Here is a 23522-nt window from a genome sequence, read left to right as displayed (position 1 = left end):
TTACCATGTTATCAGCTTATGGTGGGCTTATCAGGGCATAATCCCACCACGAGTCAAGAAGCATCTGTGGTACTACGATATCCAAGCGGTTTTACACCAGTCACGGGCAATGCTTAAACAAAATAGGTGAGCCGGGTGTTGGTGGCTTATGCCTGTAATCCCAGCACTTTGGGAGGCTGAGGCGGGCGGATCATAAGGTCAAGAGTTCGAGACCAGCCTGGCCAACATGGCGAAACCCTATCTCTACTAAGAATACAAAAATTAGCTGGGCATGGTGGTGCACACCTGTAATCCCAGCTACTCGGGAGGCTGAGGCAGGGGAATCGCTTGAACCCAGGAGTTGGAGGTTGCAGTGAACTGAGATTGCGCCACTGCACTCCAGCCTGGGCGACAGAGCAAGACTCCATCTGAACCCGGGAGTTGGAGGTTGCAGTGAGATGAGATCGCGCTATTGCACTCCAGCCTGGGCGACAGAGCAAGACCCGTCTTAGCAAAAAAAAAAAAAAAGTTTAAGATACAAATTCTTCAAGATTTTGCCCCCTGCCTGGGATCTCTTAGGCCTTTCTCTCCTCCCTAACCCCAGTGAGTCTAGGCCCTACTATGGTTCTTTCTACGTTTAATTCTTTTCTGAAATCTCTCCCATCTATCCATTCATTCATACACTACTTTGTGACTGTATACTGAATACCAGGCACCCTTCCAGACCTAAGGATAAAGCAATAAATAAAACACTGTGCCTTCAGGGTTTGTCCTGCGAGAGGAGACTGAAGAACAGTCCTCTGTGTCAACAGATGTTGTGGAGAACATTAACCAGGGAGGGAGGGTCAAGGATGCAGGGGAGGGATACGTGCAGGATTTTGAAATACAAGCTCAGGGAATAGCCTATAGTGAAGGTGACAGATGAGCACCAACCATGAGGAAGGTCTGTCTGCAGTGAAAGCACTTCCAGGGGAACAGCAAGTACCAAGATTCTAATTACAAGTGGTACTTACCACAGAAATAGTATTGCCAGTTATATTTCGCTGCACCTATCCTGCCTCCTCAGACCATGTGGCTCCTGAAGGCAAAAACCCTCTGACCTCTTGGGCTCCCAACATTTAGCATGGAGCTTTTATGCTCAGTTCCCAATCATTTATAGATTTTTAGAGAACCAAGATATCAGAAAATTCATTTAAAGTATCATGAATTTGTTCTTCAGAATAAAATTAAAATATTTAAGTTTGGAGTATAATCTGCCTAAATCACAATATGCTTCATCAAGACTCATGGCCTAGTCTTTTTCTCTTAATTGCAAAATACATAATATATGGATTTAAACACAGTGAAGTAAAGTTAGCACTTCATAACACAGAATTTTAGTAACATGACAAAGAAACATCCAATGCCTATTAAGACTCTTGCTGTTTTTGAGAATCTTCAGTTGAGACAGCTATCAAAATAAATGGCCAATCCTTTTAGTACTTACATTCTAAATATTGACATAAACCATCATCTGACCCTTTATTTCACAGGTTGGCATTTAAATACATTCTCTCCAGTATCCTACTTCTGCAATGACAAGCTCTTCAGTCAAGATTTTTTCTAGCCAATGTTGGTAGAATACCTAATGCCATCAGTTTTTTGACAACTCTTTAAAAATCCTACAATACTTAGATTTAAATGGATCACACATGGTAGAACAAGCTAATACCTACCAGCTTTGGAAAAGCCATAAACGAATGATTACAGATGAAGGCATTTTCTAATAATTTAGATATTGAGTGCAGCTCACCTGCCAAAAATGGTTCTGCCCCAGCCATTCTGTTCCTAACTCAGAGCAACAGTGTTCACAGATTTTTACAGCCCAGTCCAGATAACAACATACTAGTCAAGAACATAAACCAGGGCCACTAATCTGTTGCAAGAAGTCACAGTTTACCAAATAATCAACAATTGTGATGTCATTGCCTAAACCTTGAAAAAGTTTAAATCAGTTAAAACAAAAATCAACTCATCAAAAACAGGGAAAGTTTTCAACTATGTATTTTAATCAAGTATGAATGGTTCCAAGCATTAACTAATGTTGAAAAGACAAACTCTCCAGTTTAAACTGAAATAAATATTTCTGATTTTGAACTAGGGACTCACTGAAGCCAAATAAGTTTTCTTATTTCCTTGACTATTCTGTTTCCTGCCTTCACTGTTCCTAAATCCCAAAAGCAAGTCATCCAGTAATATAACAGGAAATATGAATCTTAAGAACCTTAATATTCAGTTTTGCCACACTTTTGAAAGTCCTTTGTATACAGCAAGGGAAAACTTAGCTTCCTAACAGTGGAACCTTCTCAGAAAAACTCATCTTACACTAAACAGAATAAAGTCAGCATTTCAAAATTGAGTTTAACCAGGCCACTTTACTATTTACAGCAAATTAAACCATGTAATTCCTGAAAAGGCGTGGAGAGGATTCAAAGAAATATTTGAAAACATCTGCAAAAAACAACTATGACAACCATACAAATAAATGAATACACCAATTCCATTCACGTTACGAAGATATTTTCCTTTTATTTATCCAAACATTTCACATTCATGAAGTCATTTATTTCAGAGCAAATGTAAGCTTACAATATTAAAAACTAAAATATTACAATATTTACAAGATGGTTGGCAGGGGACACTTGCTAGTATAAAAATAATACAAATATTGTATTTTCCTCTTATCTGCCAGTAAAAATGGCAAACAGTTTTGTCTTTCTGAAGGTTCTAGTCAATGACTAAAGATGAGGAGCCCCAATAAAGTGCCTTGCCCTGTATGCTCCACTGTCTATAGCTTTAGACCCTCAACATTCTTCTTCAAGTTTAGCAGCTCTTTTTCTTGCCTTCTTTTCTCCAGTTTAAATGCTAATTTGTTAGCTTTCTTCTCCACTCTTCGTTCCTGTTATAAGTACAAGAATATACTTGTATTATTCATATCTTTAAACTGATACAGACTGCTTTTACAAAATTCCCCTAATTTCCCCTCCACCAGCTCTTTGCAAATCTCACATCTGAAAAATATATTTTACCTTGCGCTCTTCTTTTATAGCTTGCTTTCTTGCTCTTTTATCTTCTTTGCTTTCATTTTTAGAACGTGGCTGAGTTGATACTTTAGGAAGATCACTGCCATTAATCATCTGTATTCTTTCAGCTTGCTTTGCTGTGAGTCCTTTCTTTGGTAAGACATTGAGAGGTATTCCTGTTTTAGAAGATATTCGAATTTGTTTGGGCTGAAATACAGATAAAATGGTACTAGAGTTATTTCTCATTCCTATTAAAAAATAGCTCATTAATGACATACTGTTGATGCTTTTTCTAATATCACCCTAGCCACAAAGATAAAAAGTTACTGTGTGAAAACGTGCACTCTATTTTTTATGCACTGCATCCTTCAGATAGCTCAGCACACTAGGACTTACCTTTGGTTGATACTTGATAAGCTGTGGATGGTTATATAAATTTGAGTATGTACCTAAACAAACAAATAAAAGTCATGTATCAGTGAGCACATTTTCAGTTCCACAAAGCATTACTGAATTCCTACTATATTTCTGACCTTGTGTTTTCATAGTGCAAAATAACACTGGAATCTCTGATCAATGTTTTATAAATTGCTTACAACTCAGTATTGGAATATTACTCTTTCCAAATAATTTTTCACAAATTTCCTAAAAGCCTAACTCTTATTAAAATGTATGTATTTTTTCAAAGTTGACATATGTTTTTTTTTTTTAGACAGAGTTTCGCTCTTGTTGCCCAGGTTGGAGTGCAATGGCGTGATCTCAGCTCATTGCAATCTCCGCCTCCCAGGTTCAAGCTATTCTCCTGACTCAGCCTCTCGAGCAGCTGGGATTACAGGTGCCTGCCACCATGCGTGGCTAATTTTTGTATTTTTAGTAGAGACAGGGTTTCACCATGTTGGCCAGGCTGGTCTTGAACTCCTGACATCAGGTGAGCCACCCGCCTCGGCCTCCCAAAGTGCTGGGATTACTATAGGCGTGAGGCACCACGCCCAGCTTAAAGTTGATATACTTTAATACTTTAAAATTACTATCATAAAGTGAATATACTTACTACAAATAGATTCACAATCCCACTTCTCTTTGGCTTCTTCAAGGACTACAGTAATCATTTCTTCCTCCTCAGACTCATCAAGCTCATTCATTGGCAGGTCTTGATCCTCCAAGGGTTCAAGGGTATTCAATTTTACACAACTTTTAGATGAGTTTTTAAAAGTGAAGACCAAGAAGGGGAAAAATGACCTATTATTATACTATGTCACCAAAACTGCAATTTTTAGCTGTGGAAAAAACCAATGTTTAAAATGCACATATTCCAGTGACCTATATGTTATTTTCTGTCAAACTCTGTTCTACCCAGCCCTGCCTCTTCCCTCCAGTGAGTTTTGGACATTCACTTGGCTGATAGGAAGGTAACATCTAGCTGTGTCTTTCCAAGGCAGCTTCCTAAGAAAACAGGTTTTTAAAGCCTAAAAAAGCATAACTCATCTGTCTCTGCGAAGTATTCAAATATTTCACTCAAACTATATAGCTTCTTGCTCTGCTATGGGATCTATATGTTATAGTGATCATGGAACATCAGACCTTTCTAGCTGATTTGAACACTTTATCAGTTTCTCTCAGAGAAGAGTCACCTTGATGTGGATGCTGATTTGCCAAAATAACTGGCTGGTCAGTTCCGCTAATCCAGCTGGAGAGACAAATTCTTATCTTTCCACGAGATGTAAATACCTACTTCTCAGAACACCTGGCATTTCAGAAAGATGAAAAGAGTGTATATTTGGAATAATTCTTCAGCCCAAAAGACTAGAAACACGATCTTATTTTCCAAGGGGAATGTGTCCCTTTATTTTATTTATTTATTTATTTTTGAGACAGAGTCTCGCCCTGTCACCCAGGCTGGAAGCAGTGGTGCTATCTCAGCTCACTGCAACCTCTGCCTTCCAGGTTCAAGTGATCCTGTCTCAGCCTCCCAAATAGCTGGGATTACAGGTGTACACCACCACGCCCAGCCTGTCCTTATATTTGACACCCAATAATACTCATGCTTCTATCAAAACAAAACTTTTAAGCAAAATAAATAAAAGTAAAAAAAAAAATTAAAAATTGGCCAGGCACAGTGGCTCACGTCTATAATCCCAGAACTTTGGGAGACCGAGGCAGGCATATTACATGAGGTCAAGAGTTTGAGACCAGCCTGGCCAACATGGTGGAACCCCGTCTCTACTAAAAATACAAAAATTAGCTGGGCATGGCAGCGTGCACCTGTAATCACATCTGCTCAGCAGGCTGAGGCAGGAGAATCACCTGAACCTGGGAGGTGGAGGTTGCAGGTGAGCTGAGATCGCACCACTGCATTCCAGCCTGGGCAACAGAGCAAGACTCTGTCTCAAAAAAAAAAAAAAAAAAAAAAAAAAAATTTAAAAAACGAACACATTCTACTATGACTCTTCTCCAGCCAAAGATAACGGAGAAAGTGGCTCCTCGTATATTCCCATTACATTCTACTTCAGAACATTTAACACCAAAATGCAGGCAAAACAATGAGCTATACATGAGCCAAAGTTTATGGAAAATGTACCACTTTCTTTTTTTCCCCCTCCTATCTTTTTTTTCCCTTTTCTTTTTTCCTTTTTCATTTTCTTAATATGGATTTTGACTAGGTTAATTTTTTCCTCAATTTGGTTATACTATAGACCTTTCTTCGGAATTTTTTTGTTTTTTAAAAAAAAGAACAGCTAAACAAGTAAAGAAAAGTCACTGTACTTCTCTGCCTTCTCTTTATAGTAGTCATTCAAAACTTCCTGTAAGCGATTGCTGTCCACTTGAATAGAACCTTCCAATTCTGCATTATCCAGAGCTCCAATTTCATCATCATCATATTGCTCATAAAACTTGAATATAAACAGACAAAAGACACCATGAAAAGCAAATGTACTCAGTAAGACTACACACTTAAAAATTTTTTTACATTAACTTTATTCTTACACAATAGTTATTCAGGTACTATCACAATTACCATTAAAATATCAGTAGGGATTTAACGCAACAATAGGATGTGGAAGATATTTCCGCTCAGGACTTTAAGACTTACATTTAGACTAAAAATAGGCTTCCATTTAACATGTAAATGAAAGGCATTATTCCACTCAGCTTGGAGAACAAAATGCTAGGCAGCACAGATTACGTCAGAACATTTTTGAAGATACTTTTTCTTTTTTTTTAAGTATCTCACTGTCTCCCAGACTGGAGTACAATGGCGCGATCATAGTTCACTGCAGCCTCAAACTCTCAGGCTCAAGCAATCCTCCCACCTCAGCCTCTCAAGCAGCTGGGACCACAGGCACATGCCACCATACCAGGCTATTTTATTTACTTTTTAAAATAGAAACAGGGTCTGCATTGCCCAAGACAGTCTCAAACTCCTAGGCTCAAGTGATCCATCTGCTTCGGCCTCCCACAGTTCTGAGATTATAGGCACGAGACACTATGCCTAGCCTGAAGATATTTTCAAATTCCTTAGTTATGCAAACTAAAAGACTGTGCAACTGAAAATTCTCCTACTAATGTATATATTTGTTCTTGTTTAGACAATAATTACTGTATTATGCAAATGGTGCTGACACTGTTAAGCTTTGACAAAGAGTAAATAGGGGGGATATATCTCCTGAAGAGTGAGATTTGTAGCAACAGTTTGCTTCTCCCTCAAGAGAAGAGGGAAAATAGTATTAGGTGAGAAGGTAGCAAGGTAAGAGCCTTTATTTTAGATTCACCTTGAAGGAAACTATTCCTTCATTCATTTATCATTATGGAACACTTTAAACTTCGATTACATGCCAAGACACCATTTTAGGCTTTTGGATGTATCCGTGAGCAAAATACAAAAAACTCTCTGACCTTGGGGAATTCACATTCTAATCTGAGACAAATCTATAAATGACATACATAATAAAGAAGCACAACATTAGAGATGATGTTAGGAGGTGTTATGTGCTACAGAACAAACAACAGGATAGGTGGGATTAAAAACCTGTATAAACAGTCTATCGGTTGAGATTATAAACCCTGGAGCTAATCTGTTACAACAGAACCAAATACAGTATATGAAAATTCAAGCTTTCAAAAGTGTCTTATACTCTACTTCCATTCTGTTCCTCAGTGTTAGTTATGTCTGAAAACACCAGATGAGAAATGGAAAGAAATGGAATTTTGATGTGCTCCATCAGGCCAATACTTCAGAAATATAGCATCTTTTGGATTACTGTTGGAGAAATTCAGAATCAGGATGTCAGAATTCAAGGGGGAAAATAAGAACGTTTGATCAGCCAACTCCTTCTGACCTACACACGTTCTTTCCAGAATTAAAACTAGGGTGACTGGCCTCATAGAATACGTAAAGGGAAAACAACAATAACTAAGGTGCTTTTATGCTCTATTTTAATAAAGAGATACACTGTTTTCAACACTCAAAAGTTTTAGCTTTGGGTCCCAATCTCTCTTTTTTAAAAAAAAAAAAAAAAAATAAATAAATAAATAAAAACAAGGCACACAGAAAGGCGCCTAACATCTACTTAGCTCGCGAGCACATCAGCTGACTTGGCCAGAGGATGGTCCAGTGTCCAGATCAACCTCAACCGGCTCGGCTTCGCCAAGGTCCTAGAGTGGACTGCTTCTATCTTTAGACTCACCTTGAAGGAAACTATTCCTTCATCCATTTATCATTTATGGAACACTTTAAACTTCTACTACATGCCAAGACACCATTTTAGGCTTTCAGATGTATCATGAGCAAAATATAAAAAACTCTCTGCCCTTGGGGAATTCACATTCTAAACTGAGACAAATCTATATATGACATACATAATAAAGAAGCACAATATTAGAGATGGTGAGGGTTTAAGGGCCACTTCTGGGGGTTTTAAGGGCCAAACAGAAACTCAAGTGAGTTGTCCTACCACAGTTACTGAGAATAAAACTATTACAGCTACTTTTGGTTATCCATTCAGGTTGAATGAGGCATCATTTGAGCCACCTCCAGGTATAAGCGTGTGATGTAAATTGGAAAAGTCACATCCTCCTAAGCGATTACTCTTCTCCTGCACAGTTCTATGCTCCCTTTGCAGTCTTTGTGCTCCTGTACTGCACTGATACCCTTCTGCTTTATGCTGGCTACACGAACCTATAGGTGGATAGTTGTAAACTTCCTATGATTGACTTTGTGGTTGGTGAGCACTTCAACCTGGGCTAAAGCTGACAGGTATTAAAAAAAAAAAATTTATCATAAGATAGTACTAAAGCATCCCTTATGTGGGGACCTTACCTTCTCAAACCTCTCATCATGTAGGGTCAGCTGTTCATTTCTCCTCATGACTGAGGAAGTCATCGAATACTCCGTGAAGCGACTTTTTGTTTCCTCACTCCAGAACAAGTGATCTGCTATAGCTCCATGAGTTTTTCCAGGCACAGACATACAATCTTCATCTGACAACAGGCCTGCAGAGTCATAGTCATCATTGCTATCTCCCTTCTCATCATCCACATCTTCCCATTCGCTGTCATCTTCATTCTCAGATTTCCTAAAGTAAAGGTCATAAATTACCTACCAAAACAACTTAAAAAGGAACAGAACAAAACCACTTTATACAAGTAAAATTGGAAGGTATTTCAGGAAGGGTTCTTGTCTAGGCAGGAAGAGTGAGGGTGTTTGATCAATCTGGTTTGGTAGGAAAAGCAATGAATCTCACATTTTCTGCTCTAAAATACAGAAGTCTCAGATTAAATGCTCTTGAAGGTCTCTTCCAACTGTAACGTTCTATGGTTACCATCCCACTGAAGCAGTAACACTTAGGTCATCATCTCTGCTTTGAAACAAACCACACATACTGTATATCCATTCCCTCTTCCTCTCCTGTTGACTTATTGGCCTGAAGAATAAAGTCATCCTCAAGCAGATTATCTGGATCATCAAAGTCAAAATCATCATCAAGAGCTGCAACAATGTCAGGATCAAAATCCAGTCGAGGTCCTAGAAGGAAAACAAAAATTGAGCAATAATTCCCAAGATAGCAACAATTCATTCACTTAACTCACAATATAAGGACCTATGATAGCAAGAGTCTATTAATATATTAAGGATAAAAGAATGATTAACAACTAAGTTCAGTCTAGTGAAGAATAAAGAGTGACCACCCCAAGACAAAAAAAGGAAAAAAAATGCTGCCTCAGCCCCAGTCAGGGGCTTATAAATAAAACTCCCATCTTCCTGGGACAGAGCACCTGGGGGAAGGCGCGGCTGTGGGCGCAGCTTCAGCAGACTCAAACGTTCCTGCCTGCCGGCTCTGAAGAGAGCAGTGGATCTCCCGGCACAGTGCTTGAGCTCTGCTAAGGGACAGACTGCCTCCTAAAATGGGTCCCTGACCCCTGTGCCTCCTGCCTGGGAGACACCTCCCATCAGGGGTCAACAGACACCTCATAGAGGAGAGCTCTGGTTGGCATCTGGCGGGTACCCCTCTGGGACAAAGCTTCCAGAGGAAGGAACAAGCAGCAATCTTTGCTGTTCTGCAGCCTCTGCTGGTGATACCCAGGCAAACAGGGACTGGAATGGACCTCCAGCAAACTCCAGCAGAGCCGCAGCAGAGGGGTCTGACTGTTACAAATAAACCTAACAGAAAGGAATAGCATCAACATCAACAAATAGGATGTCCACACAGAAACCCCATCCAAAGGTCACCAACAACAATGACCAAAGGTAGATAAATCCAAGAAGATGAGGAAAAACCAGCACAAAAAGGCTGAAATTTCCAAAAACCAGAATGCCTCTTCTCTTCAAAGGATCACAATTCCTCTCCAGCAAGGGAACAAAACTGGACGGAGAATGAGTTTGATGAATTGACAGAAGTACACTTCAGAAGGTGGGTTGTAAACTCCTCCAAGCTAAAGGAGCATGTTCTAACCCAATGCAAGGAAGCTAAAAATGTTGAAAAAAGGTTAGAGGAATTGCTAATTAGAATTACCAGTTTAGAGAAGAACATAAATGACCTGATGGAGCTGAAAAACACAGCAAGGGAACTTTGTGAAGCATACACAAGTATCAACAGCCGAATTGATCAAGTGGAAGAAAGGATATCAGTGATTGAAGATCAACTTAATGAAATAAAGCGTGAAGGCAAGATTAGAGAAAAAAGAATGAAAAGGAACAAACAAAGCCTCCAAGAAATATGGGACTATGTGAAAAGACCAAATCTGCCTTTGATTGGTGTACCTGAAAGTGATGGGGAGAATGGAACCAAGTTGAAAAACACTCTTCAGGATATTATCCAGGAGAACTTCCCCAACCTAGCAAGAGAGGCCAACATTCAAATTCAGGAAACATAGAGAACACCACAAAGATACTCCTCGAGAAGAGCAACCCCAAGACACATAATCGTCAGATTCACCAAGGTTGAAATGAAGAAAAAAATGTTAAGGGCAGCCAGAGAGAAAGGTTGGGTTACCCACAAAGAGAAGCCCATCAGACTAACAGTGGATCTCTCGGCAGAAACCCTACAAGCCAGAAGAGAGTGGGGGCCAATACTCAACATTCTTAAAGTAAAGAATTTTCAACTTAGAATCTCATATCCAGCCAAATTAAGTTTTATAAGTGAAGGAGAAATGAAATCCTTTCCAGATAAGCAAATGCTGAGAGATTTTGTCACCACCAGGCCTGCTTTACAAGAGCTCCTGAAGGAAGCACTAAATATGGAAAGGAAAAACTGGTACCAGCCACTGCAAAACATACCAAATAGTAAAGACCATCGATACTATGAAGACACTGCATAAACTAATGGGCAAAATAACCAGCTTAGCATCATAATGACAGAATCAAACTAACACATTACAATATTAACCTTAAATGTAAATGGGCTAAATGCCCCAATTAAAAGACACAGATTGGCAAACTGGATAGAGTCAAGACCCATCAGTGTGCTGTATTCAGGAGACCCATCTCATGTGCAAAGACGCACACAGACTCAAAATAAAGGAATGGAGGATACTTACCAAGCAAATGGAAAGCAAAAACAGCAAGGGTTGCAATCCTACTCTCTGATAAAACAGACTTTAAACTAACAAAGATCAAAAAACACAAAGAAGGGCATTACATAATAGTAAAGGGAACAATGCAACAAGAAGAGCTAACTACCCTAAATATATATGCACCTAATACAGGAGCACCCAGATTCATAAAGCAAGTTCTAAGAGACCTACAAAGAGACTTAGACTCCCACACAATAATAACAGGAGACTTTAACACCCCACTGTCAATATTAGACAGATCAACGAGACAGAAAATTCACAAGGATCTTCAGGACTTAAACTCAGCCGTGGACCAAGCAGACCTAATAGACAGTGACATAACTCTCCACCCCAAATCAACAGAATATACATTCTTCTCAGCACCACATTGCACTTATCCTAAAATTGACCACATAATTGGAAGTAAAACACTCCTCAGCAAATGCAAAAGAATGGCAATCATAACAAACAGTCTCTCAGACCACAGTGCAATCAAATTAGAACTCAGGATTAAGAAATCCACTCAAAAATGCACAACTACTTGGAAACTGAACAACCTGTTCCTGAATGACTACTGGGTAAATAACAAAAATTAGGTAGAAATAAATAAGTTCTTTGAAACCAATGAGAAAAAAGACACAACATACCAGAATCTCTGGGACACAGCTAAAGCAGTGTTTAAGGGGAAATTTATAGCGCTAAATTCCCACAGGAGAAAGCAGGAAAGATCTAAAATCAACACCCTAACATCGCAATTAAAAGAACTAGAGAAACAAGAGCAAAGAAATTCAAAACCTAGTAGAAGACAAGACATAACTAAAACACAACAGAACTGAAGGAGATAGAGACACGAAAACCCTTCCAAAAAAACCAATGAATCCAGGAGCTGGTTTTTTGAAAAGATTAACAAAATAGATAGACTGCTAGCCAGACTAATAAAGAAGAAAAGAGAGAAGAATCAAATAGACACAATAAAAAATGATAAAGTGGATATCACCATCGATCCCACAGAAATACAAATTACCATCAGAGAATACTATAAACACCTCTACGCAAATAAAATAGAAAATCTAGAAGAAATGGATAAATTCCTGGACACATACACCCTCCCAAGGCTAAATCAGGAAGAAATCGAATTCCTGAATAGACCAATAACAAGTTCTGAAATACAGGCAGCAATAGCCTACCAACCAAAAGAGAAGCCCAGGACTAGACAGATTCACAGCCAAATTCTACCAGAGGTACAGAGAGGAGCTGGTACCATTCCTTCTGAAACTATTCCAAACAATAGAAAAAGAGGGACTCCTCTCTAACTCATTTTATGAGGCCAGCATCATCCTGATATCAAAACCTGGCAGAGACACAACAAAAAAAGAAAATTTCAGGCCAATATCCCTGATGAACATCAATGCGAAAATCGTCAATAAAAAACTGGCAAAACGAATCCAGCAGCACATCAAAAAGCTTATCCACCACAATCAAGTCAGCTTCATCCCTGGGATGCAAGGCTGGTTCAACGTAATCCATTACACAAAGAGAACCAATGACAAAAACCACATGATTATCTCAATAGATGCAGAAAAGGCCTTTGATAAAATTCAACACCCCTTCATGCTAAAAACTCTCAATAAACTAGGTACTGATGGAACATATCTCAAAACAATAAGAGCTATTTATGACAAACCTTCAGCCAATATCATACTGAATGGGCAAAAGCTGGAAGCATTCCCTTTGAAAACTGGCACAAGACAAGGATGCCCTCTCTCACCACTCCTATTCAACACAGTATTGGAAGTTCTGGCAGGGCAATCAGGCAAGAGAAAGAAATAAAGGGTACTCCAACAGGAAGAGAGGAAGTCAAATTGTCTCTGTTTGCAGATAACATGACTGTCTATTTAGAAAACCCCATCATCTCAGCCCAAAATCTCCTTAAGCTGATAAGCAACTTCAGCAAAGTCTCAGGATACAAAATCAATGTGCAAAAATCACAGGCATTCCTATACACCAGTAACAGACAAACAGAGAGCCAAATCATGAGTGAACTCCCATTCACAATTGCTACAAAGAGAATAAAATACCTAGGAATCCAACTTACAAGGGATGTGAAGGACCTCTTCAAGGAGAACTACAAACCACTGCTCAAAGAAATCAGAGAGGACACAAACAAATGGAAAAACATTCCATGCTCATGGATAGGAAGAATCAATATCATAAAAATGGCCATACTGCCCAAAGTAATTTATAAGATAACCCTAAGCAGAAAGAACAAAGCTGGAGGCATCACACTACCTGACTTCAAACTATACTACATGGCTACAGTAACCAAAACAGCATGGTACTGGTACCAAAACAGATATATAGACCAATGGAACAGAACAGACGCCTCAGAAATAACACCACACATCTACAGCCATCTGATCTTTGACAATCCTGACAAAAACAAGCAATGGGGAAAGGATTCCGTATTTAATAAATGGTGTTGGGAAAACTGGCTAGCCATATGCAGAAAACTGAAACTGGACCCCTTCTTTACACCTTATACAAAAATTAACTCAAGATGGATTAAAGACTTCAACGTAAGACCTAAAACCATAAAAACTCTAGAAGAAAACCTAAGCAATACAATTCAGGATATAGGCATGGGCAAAGACTTCTTGACTAAAATATCAAAAGCAATGGCAACAAAAGCCAAAATTGACAAATGGGATCTAATTAAATTAAAGAGCTTCTGCACAGCAAAAGAAACTATCAACAGAGTCAATAGGCAACCCACACAATGGGAGAAAATTTTTGCAATCAATCCATCTGACAAAGGGCTAATACCCAGAATCTACAAAGAACTTAAATTTACAAGAAAAAAAAAGCAACCCCATTGAAAAGTGGGCAAAAGATAGAACAGATATTTTTCAAATGAAGACATTTATGCAGCCAACAAACATGAAAAAAAGCTCATCATCACTGGTCATTGGAGAAATGCAAATCAAAACCACAATGAGATACCATCTCACGCCAGTTAGAACGACAATCATTAAAAAGTCAGGAAACAACAGATTCTGGAAAGGATGTGGAGAAATAGGAACGCTTTTATATTGTTGGTGGGAGTGTAAATTAGTTCAACCATTGTGGAAGACAGTGTGGCGATTCCTCAAGGATCTAGAACTAGAAATACCATTTGACCCAGCAATCCCATTACTGGGTATATACCCAAAGGATAATAAATCATTCTATTATAAAGACACATGCACACGTAGGTTTATTGTAGCACTGTTCACAATAGCAAAGACTTGGAACCAACTTAAATGCCCATCAATGATAGACTGGATAAAGAAAATGTGGCACATATACACCATGGAATACTATGCAGCCATAAAAAAGGACGTGTTCATGTCCTTTGCAAGGACATGGATGAAGCTGGAAACCATAATTCTCAGCAAACTAACACAGGAACAGAAAACCAAACACCGCATGTTCTCACTCATAAGTGGGAGTTGAACAATGACAACACATGGACACAGGGAGGGGAACATCACACACTGGGGCCTGTTGGAGGATGGGGGCCTAGGGGAGGGATAGCATTAGGAGAAATGCCTAATGTAGATGATGGGTCGATGGGTGCAGCAAACCACCATGACGTGTATACCTACGTAACAAACCTGCACATTCTGCACATATATCCCAGGACTTAAATTAAAAAAAAAAAAAAGAAAAAAGAAATCATGCTTCTCCTTTTAATATCCACTGGTAAAAATACTGTTCCATTATACATCTATAATGTTTAACTTTGTCTAGCATAATTCAAAGCTTTTGTGTGCAGGAAGAAACTGGGCTTTAAATTCACCTGCTAAAAATAACTCAAATGAACAATTTTTAGACTGTTACACTTTCAGTATTTTCTGACTTTGAGATTTTAATAAATACCTACCTGTTTCTTCAGATATATTCTTCCATCTATAAAAATACTAGGCTGACTCTGGGCACACTGCTTAGGACTTAGCCCTGCTCCACAAGGAGCAGAAAATGAAAACAAAAAACTCAAGCTCAAGAAAAACTTTCAACTCTAAATTTATCATGACATGGCCTCCAACACCCTCTGCTACATGGCCAATACTTAACCCTCCGGCCTCATTTCTTTTTAATCCATACCCTTCCTTCTGGGCAGGCTAAAATGTGTACAGTTACCTATATTCACGTTCTCTTGCCTTAGGACATACAGTCCTCTGTCTGGAACATCCTCTGGTCCCCACCCCTCCCCTCCTTCTTCCACCTACCTAACTTTTACTTAAGAAACAAACTAGACAACACCTTCTTTAGAAAGCCTTGCCCAACCCTGGGAGGCTGGGTTTGGTGCTACTCACCCCACTAGTAATATCCATCTATACTGTAATTTATCATTTATTGTTTATTTTTCCCAAATGAGGTAAATTCTTGGGTCAGAGACTATGCTTTATTCTGTTTTAACCCAAGGCCCTGCCACACAGACAGTGGCAACTCAAAAATCTGTAGAATAAATTAATTAATGAATGCCACAGGACAGGTGTTAGTCAATAATTAAGGCAACTTAGGAGAAAGTACCAACACCACTTCTGTGGACTTTTGTGTTTGTTCTGAAATACAGTGTTGGTACTAAAAATTAAAAATAAAAATTCTCCCCCAATATATGTGTAGATGGCAAAATGAACTTCGATAAAAATACCTGTATGCTCTGGGGAGAAATTCTGAAAGACAACAGTTTATTTTTCAAAATTACACGACAAGTAATGAATAATGAATACCACTATCTTTGTAAGAGGTTACGTGAAGGTTACAATTCCCCTAACTAGATTACCAAGAATAGTTTCCCGACTTTCCTCTCCAAACAGGAATTCAAAAGATGTAAGGATTTGATGGTAGGAATACAAAAATACAAAGATCACATTCATCCCTTCCTAATAATCCCTGATCTGAATTCCAGGCATATCTCAATTGTTTCAATACTCTACTGGAGATAGAAAAATCCTACATCATTTCTTTATGTTTTGCAAAATACATTTATCCATATGAAAAGATAAAGAATTAAAAATACCTGAAACTGGAGCTGCTTTATTTAACAATCCAACATCTTCCTCAAACTCTGAAGCAAACACTGATGAAGGCAACTTAATTCCAGTGCTCTTGAAAAAGAAATTGCACAATGGTTAGGTTTATTTGGAAATTCTTCTTGGGTTGAAGTCCCCCCCAAATCAATGTCCATCCAGAACCTTAGACTGACCATATTTGAAATAGGGTGCTCTCAACTATAATAAGATGAGGTCTTACTGGACCATGGTCCTATAACGAGACCACATGAAGACAGAGACTCATAGGGGAGAATGCCATGTGCAGATGACAGCAGACTGGAGTGAGGCCTCTATAAGGCAAGGAATTCCAAGGAATTATCACCGGTAACCTTCGGAAGTTAGGAATGAGCCATTCAACCGTCCCTCCTTCTAAGCCCACAAGAACAAAAAAACCAACCCTGCTGATACCTTCATTTCAAACTTCTGACCTCCAGAACCATGAAGGCAGAAATTTCTGTTGTTTTAAGTCACCTAGTTTGTGGTAATTTGTTACTGCAGTCCTAGGAAACTATTACAACTACATTCTGTGTTCTCTCACCTGTGCTCCAGGTTGTATATATGTTAAACATGTATATTCCATCATAAACCCAAAAGCAACTCTCTATAATACATCACAATGCTTTCTCTAGTAAATTATTCCATTTATCCCTCAGATCCCATGAGGTATCACCATGTTTTAGCAAAAGAACGAAAACTAAGAAAGTTTAAATGGCCCATCTGCCTGAGAATGATCAGTAAGTGAGATTCTGGGATTCAAATCCCAGAGTTTCTTAACTCCACTTGCCTGAAATTTCAAAACAAAATTAAACTTTTTCCTCTTAAACTAGAGATAACGTCCTAATCTCTAGTAATGGCACAGCCCTTGTATGAATTGGCTATCTTAAATCCTCGGGTGGTTATAAATCATTTTGCTCTGTCCTACGTCCCCTTGAAATCTCTTATATGCAGTGATTTCACTCTATTCTTTGGGGCATCATCTCATTTATAGTTAACCAAAACATAAGTGACTGCAACCGCTCATATAGCTAGTCTATATCTAGTACAACCTTCATACCCACGGCAAGATTAAGCTCCTTTAATAGTTTCTCATGTGACCTTCTTGAGTTTCTGACAGGTCTCAATTTTTCACTCTGTATTTAAGGCCTTGGTTCTCAAGGACCTATAAAATCAAGGCCTACTCTGTGTATCCAAATTTCTCAGTTATTCTATATGACCATGCAAATCATGTTCACTCCTCAGTCATGTAATAATGCAAAACATTTTACTTGGCACGCATGTGCCTGACACGGAACCACAGTGCTCGCTGTCTCGGCACCCTGACTGAAAATGTTCCTTCTCCTGTCAACAGTACCCACCACTTGGTGGCCAGCTCGGTTCCTACCCTCCCACATGAAGCCCTTTCTGATCACCGTCCTAGAACTTCCCTTTGTGTGAACTTCCTGCCTTCTTCACACACTGCAATCTACTTAAACATGTGCTTGCTAGCCTACATTCTCTGACTGGTTCTTAGGCTTGTTTCCTCTCCTTGACCAAACAGTTGATAACGTGAGGACAACCACCATGTGTTATTTATCTCTGTGCACCTCACCACCTGCCCTATCCTCAGCCCAGGAGGAGGCACAAAGCTGGAATGTGCATCCTCATTGGCTCACTGAGAAAGCTCTCTGAATTGGAAGCCTCTGAGGAGCATGAGTAAAGCCTACATATGGCAGTGTACACACAGCAAGATGTTATGGCTTCCAAAATGAGTTTCTCAGTAGCATAAACATGGGCAAAGATGTTATTTTGCTGTAGAGTATATTTTTAAGAAAACAGCGTTACTAAGACATCATTCACATATAATTCACCTATTTAAAGTGTACAATTTAATGTTTTTTAAAGATATTACATTATTAATTACTTAAAATTGTAGTAAAATGTACATAGTCTTTTAGGTTTTTAAAAAGGTACCTTTGTGATATTTATCCTTAGAAGTTTGGGGTTAAACACAAGGTCAGTTTGTGTTAAATGAATTTACTTTTGTGAGATATTTTTCAAATCTTGAAAAGTAGTCAAAGAATCACATACACGATTAAGAGTTTAAAGAGAAATTACTTTTTTTTTTAGAGGAGTGCTGTGTTTTCACTGGTTGCAGTAGTTCTCAACTACATGACATTTGCCCAGTTACTTTCCACAACAGCACCACCCTCTTTCTTTCATGTCAAAATCATGGCCTGCTCAAGCATCAATCATTTCTATACTGCCTTTTTACATTGTCTTACACTGTTTCTAGGGGTTATTCATTATTTCTAATCTACTCGAATTTGGTGGTGTGTTACGAATTAAAGTAAAAAAAAGTATATGGGACTAATCCATATTTTTTCATAGCTCTTCAGAAAACCAACGACACTTCTGTTTTTAAATACAATTCAGCTGTCCCTGCAAATGTCACTGAAGTGTCCATTTAAGAGCCTTATCCTATTAAAAAGCCAATTAGTGACTGCTTTTACTCAAAATGAATTAAGGATTAAAAGTTAGTCTTGTACGACCGGGCGTGGTGGCTCACGCCTATAATCCCAGCACTTTGGGAGGCTGAGGCAGGCGGATCACCTGAGGTCGGGAGTTCGAGACCAGCCTGACCAACACGGAGAAACCCCGGCTCTACTAAAAATACAAAATTAGCATTAGCCGGGCACAGTGCCACATGCCTGCAATCCCAGCTACTAGGGAGGCTGAGGCAGAATTGCTTGAACCCAGGAGGCGGAGGTTGCAGTGAGCCGAGATCGTGCCATTGTACTCCAGCCTGGGCGACAGGAGCAAAACTCCATCTCAACAACAACAACAACAAAGTTAGTCTTGTACTGGTCAATACAAGCCAGGCAAAACTTTACTAAGAATTTTCTCCCTTAGATAAACAAGTTGAGCCACTAAAGAACCCCTCCTCTCCCTCAACAGGTTATAGAAGCAAGTGAGCCAATAAGTCTCTACTACCAATGAAGCCTTGAGGAAGAAGGAATAAAGAAGTTGGTTCTCTATGACAGAGACGTGGTGGGATTTGGGGCGTTACAAAAGAGCCACAACCTACTTAGTGAACGAGCAGCTGCAGTTATTACCTTTCTTTGGGATGATATCCCGAAACCTAACCTTTCTGAGTCTCCTTAAGCAACAAGCTATTGCCTGTAAGAACTACAATCACGTCTTCCCCAAGGAAAGGAATGCCTAGACCACGACAGAATTGGGGAATGAGGAGCAGGGTAAACTGGTGCCCTTTCTATCTCTTACCTTTTGCTTATAAACCTAATGAATGCCTCCTTTTTTTAAAGTGCTAGGTGATATAAAAGTTTCCCACAGGGAAATTTACTCTACATCAAATTAAAAATAAGGTCACAGAGGCATACAACATGGGCATTCTTAACATAAACAGGGGAGAAAACAGAACTTAGACTAACAGCACTAATTTCATATAAACACGTACTATCACTTGTCCTGAAAGAGAAGGTATTAAAGTGGACCGAACATTTGTTTACCAGACAGGAATGTTATTATCATCCACTCATTCTTTCGCTTATGAGTAGCCTGCAGCTTTTACAAAAGTGTTAAAGATCTGAATATTCCACAAAAGTTAAGTCCTATCTTAGACCAAGAGTTTACGATCCTGAAAAGTTATGTTGTTAACATGTAGAATGTCAGCTGCTTTTCTCCTATTGAAAAGTGCTGTCTAACATGGCCATGTCTATCAATCAAAAGTTCTGAACCTATAAAAAGGCTGTTACCGTTGACACCTGCCACCAGAGAAGACGTGACCTATTCTCTCCTGATGGTATACACATGCATACACATATATAATTTTAAGTGGAGGCATGGTCTATCTTTGTGCTCTTCATACGGACACCATTTCTTGCCCCAAACAGATATATTGATTCAAAAATGATTTCTTCACCTCACTCCCACAATTAAATTGCTGAAAAGCCTTACTGGAATGACTAGTGTTTCTTCTTTCTCCTCTCTCCTGTTGTGTGCACTGAAGGTACTTGAGGGAATAAGCTCTGAAGGCCCAGATGGTTCCTTCAGGTGCTGCAGGTAGTCATAGTCATCATCAAAGAACACTCCATACTTCCTCTGTTCTGCTCGCCTTTCTTCATTGTCTATCTATAAATGAAATGGAATTAGTACTTTCTTCACTGTTTATCTATAAACAAAATGGAATCAGTAAGCCTTCCAAGGATAAGGCATGGGAATATTACAATGAGTACAGCTTTCCAAGTAGGAGGCAGATGGCACATGAACATTTTGGCTGATGGGAAAAAGACAAAGAATTCTTGACAAACAGGAAATGTACAGCTTCAAAACCAGAGTGCTACATAACATCAAAATGGAATGAAAACATTCATGCTTTTAAAAGGGCAATAAAAATAAATAACAATTGCTCCTTCCACTAGACATTTCTGTGCAACATTTTGAGTCACGAAATATACATACAATTTATTTTATCATCTATTTGGAGGGTCATAAGAAAAGACGTGGGAGGCCAGGTGCAGTGGCTCATGCCTATAATCCCAGCACTTTGGGAGGCTGACGTAGGAGGATCACTTGAGCCTAGGAGTTCAAGACCAGCCTGGGCAAAATAGTGAGACCTCGTTTCTACAAAACAATTTTAAAAATTAGCTAGGCCCGGTGGCGTGTGCCTGTAGTACTGGCTACTCTGGAGGCTAAGGTGGGAGGATCGCTTGAGCCCAAGAGGTAGAAGTTGCAGTGAGCTGAGATGGAGCCACTTTGCATGCCAGCCTGGGCAACAGAGATTTGGGTGCCTTGAAAGGTTAAGTACAATTTCTTGTATTTATATGCAAAAAAAAACCTTCTCAACATACAACAAAACTGGCTTTACTGAAAAGCTAAACATGGCCCATGGCCCCCAATACTCTGTTTCCCAACACTGTTTCATAATATCTACACTTAATAAGTGTAGTCTAACATTAAGAGTCTTAATAAGTAGAGTCTAACATTAAGTCAGTCTTTTCGAGGCTCCCTTGCAAAGTTCCCTGAGCTAACCAAGAAGCTCAGATATTTTACATTTCCTAAGATGAGCAACCAGGAGGCAAAATGCAGTTTGTGGTTATAAAACGGCAGGATCTTAGAGAAAGCACAGTTTGAGCATATATTGGTGCCCTAAATAACATCATGCCGCATTGTAGCTGGTGCTTTGGTAAATATTTACCATTATTCTACAAGATTTGCTCGTTTAAACATCTCAAATAAAGAACTTTGTCTTCCCAATCAAAATAATATGAATGATGTAAAAATCAGCAAATTGTACTAAAAATTAACTTATAGATTATTTCCCAGAATATCAGTTATCTGAGAATAACAGCTGGCTAACAATTTATTAAAAACTGTTAACATAGCCAGGCGCGGTGGCTCATGCCTGTAATCCCAGCACTTTTGGAGGCCAAGCTGGAAGGACTGCTTGAATCCAGGAGTTCAAGACCAGCCTAGGCAACATGCCAAGACTCTATTTATTTAAAAAAAAGAAAAAAAAAACCTATTGTCTACCTACAAACTGACTGGCTAAAGAACAGGACCTACTTTTTGTGTGGGCAGTAGAACCCTCTGGGGTGCAGTCTCATCTGCTGCTAAAGGATCTCGTTGGCTCCGGTGGACCAAGTGAAAAGACACAGCTTTCTTCTTCTCTATAAAGGGCTTTTTCTTCCTGTGAGGCTTCAAAGGAACAAAATCACAACAATTAATTAAAACAGAACAAAAAGACGGAGAATAATTCCATAGTCCACACATGCATCTTTAGTAGTCATGTTAAAGATAAATACTTTTTAAAAATCTACACTTCTAGGGCAGGCAACATCAGCTGTGTTCTGTAGAATCCATACTTAACCTTCCTTCAACAAACATTCCTTGAGCACCTACTTTGTGCCAGACCTTGTTATGGGAACTGAGAATACAGAAGTGGGAAAGTCAGATAAAGTCCCTGTTCTTAGCAAGAAAATCAAGATAATTTCTGGTGAAGAAAATATAAGACAGTGACGTGAAAATGACTTAAAAGCTACTTTACACTGGCTGCTCAGGGAAGGCCCCTGGCCGACTGAACCAGAATGACAAGAAGCCTGCCACAACATAATCTGGAGTAGACAGCTCCACACAGAGCATCTACCAACCAGTAAATAAAATCACGACACAAACAGCTAAAGTCTAATAATACATTCTTACTTCGCTATTCAATTTTGATTCTCTAAACTGTGAAACCAATTAAGTGGCTTTACTTTAGGCCCAACCTTATGCTCTCCCACAAGTTCCCTTTCTCAGAGGAAACAGGCAGACACCTGCCACTCCAACGCTGAGGGAGACCAGCAGCTCCCTCTGCTCGACCCCAAGAAGCACTGGCTTGCGCGTTTGTGTCCGCAGTCGCCAGCTTTTAGTTAACCGAAAGCGCGCAGGGCTGCAGACTCCCAGGGGTAAAAAAAAAAAAGGCCATTCTCCTCTCCGGGCCACATCCCAGGGAGGCTCGGCGGTGGGAGACTGTAACTTGCAAAGAATGCCCGGGGCGGTGTGGGTGGCCTATGTCGGGGTACTGTGCCGCAAGCAGCCTCTGGCATAACCCAGACCCAGGCCGCAGTAGCCAAGGCATTACCGGAAGCAGCCTGGCCTCTGCAAAACTACAGCGCCCGGCCTCCGAAACAAGCAAGGCTTGCTCACCATGCTGCAGCCGCGCGGCGCTCACCCCAAACAGGGGCGGCGATGACACCCTCGAAGTCCGGCGGGGAGACCAAGTCCCAGCTAAAGGCCGCTTCTGCAGGCCTCACCACACGTGCAGCCCCAGGACCCGGCGATAACGTCACCCAGCCAGCCGTGGAAATGAACCAATCGCCGAGGAGCTGATGGGTCGCGACCGGAAGTTACATAGGCTTGCTGCTTCTCCACGATCGCGAGAAGCCATCGGGAGGTGGGGCTAGCTCGGCTCCCACCCCTGGGCGGGCTGTACTTTTCCGGCCTTTAGTCTCCCGCCGGCGAAAGGGAATCGTGGGGGGTCCTTAACGTTGAGGTGCCACAGAGGGGTTTCTGCTTGTGGACGAACTTCCTTTTATAGCTCCCTCTACGGAGGCCAGAGGGGACGAATCTAGCATCCCCGTTGACTTGTGTCCCTTACCTATTCCCAACCATAAAAAACAAAGCCGCGGACAAGGAAGGGAGGCGACCACCCCGCTGGGGTGCTGGGGTCGCCAAGTTTCAGGTTCCCTCTCCGGGTGGGGGCGGAGTCGGTTGCCGTAGCAACGGAGGCTGGGGCCTTGCCTTTATAGACTGCATCAGACTTGATCAGGTTATATTTTCCACTGTTTCGTGAACTGCT

General features: G+C 40.0%; 2 protein-coding genes across 3 annotated transcripts in view; both read right to left on the bottom strand.

Moving 5' to 3' along the window:
* The window catches only part of ZC2HC1B (zinc finger C2HC-type containing 1B), a 78135-nt gene extending 75702 nt beyond the window's left edge, over positions 1–2433 (bottom strand). The window contains exon 1 of the mRNA XM_002817434.4: positions 1772–2433. Within this exon, the coding sequence (XP_002817480.1) occupies positions 1772–1799 (28 nt within the window). The 5' untranslated portion in view covers positions 1800–2433. The remainder of the gene's footprint in view (positions 1–1771) is intronic.
* An 88-nt stretch (positions 2434–2521) lies between these two features.
* On the bottom strand, positions 2522–23025 carry LTV1 (LTV1 ribosome biogenesis factor). Of its 2 annotated transcripts, NM_001135512.1 has the most exon segments (11): positions 2532–2917; positions 3048–3248; positions 3438–3490; positions 4093–4232; positions 5805–5932; positions 8359–8614; positions 8922–9063; positions 16153–16240; positions 20141–20314; positions 21749–21880; positions 22871–23025. In NM_001135512.1, coding segments are annotated over 11 exon segments (1428 nt in total). In that variant the 5' UTR covers positions 22874–23025; the 3' UTR covers positions 2532–2806.
* Between the last annotated feature and the right edge of the window lie 497 nt (positions 23026–23522).

The sequence above is a fragment of the Pongo abelii genome, chromosome 5 (assembly GCF_028885655.2).
Source record: "Pongo abelii isolate AG06213 chromosome 5, NHGRI_mPonAbe1-v2.0_pri, whole genome shotgun sequence".
Classification (NCBI taxonomy): Eukaryota; Metazoa; Chordata; class Mammalia; order Primates; family Hominidae; genus Pongo; species Pongo abelii.
This window is presented reverse-complemented; position numbering and strand designations above follow the sequence as displayed.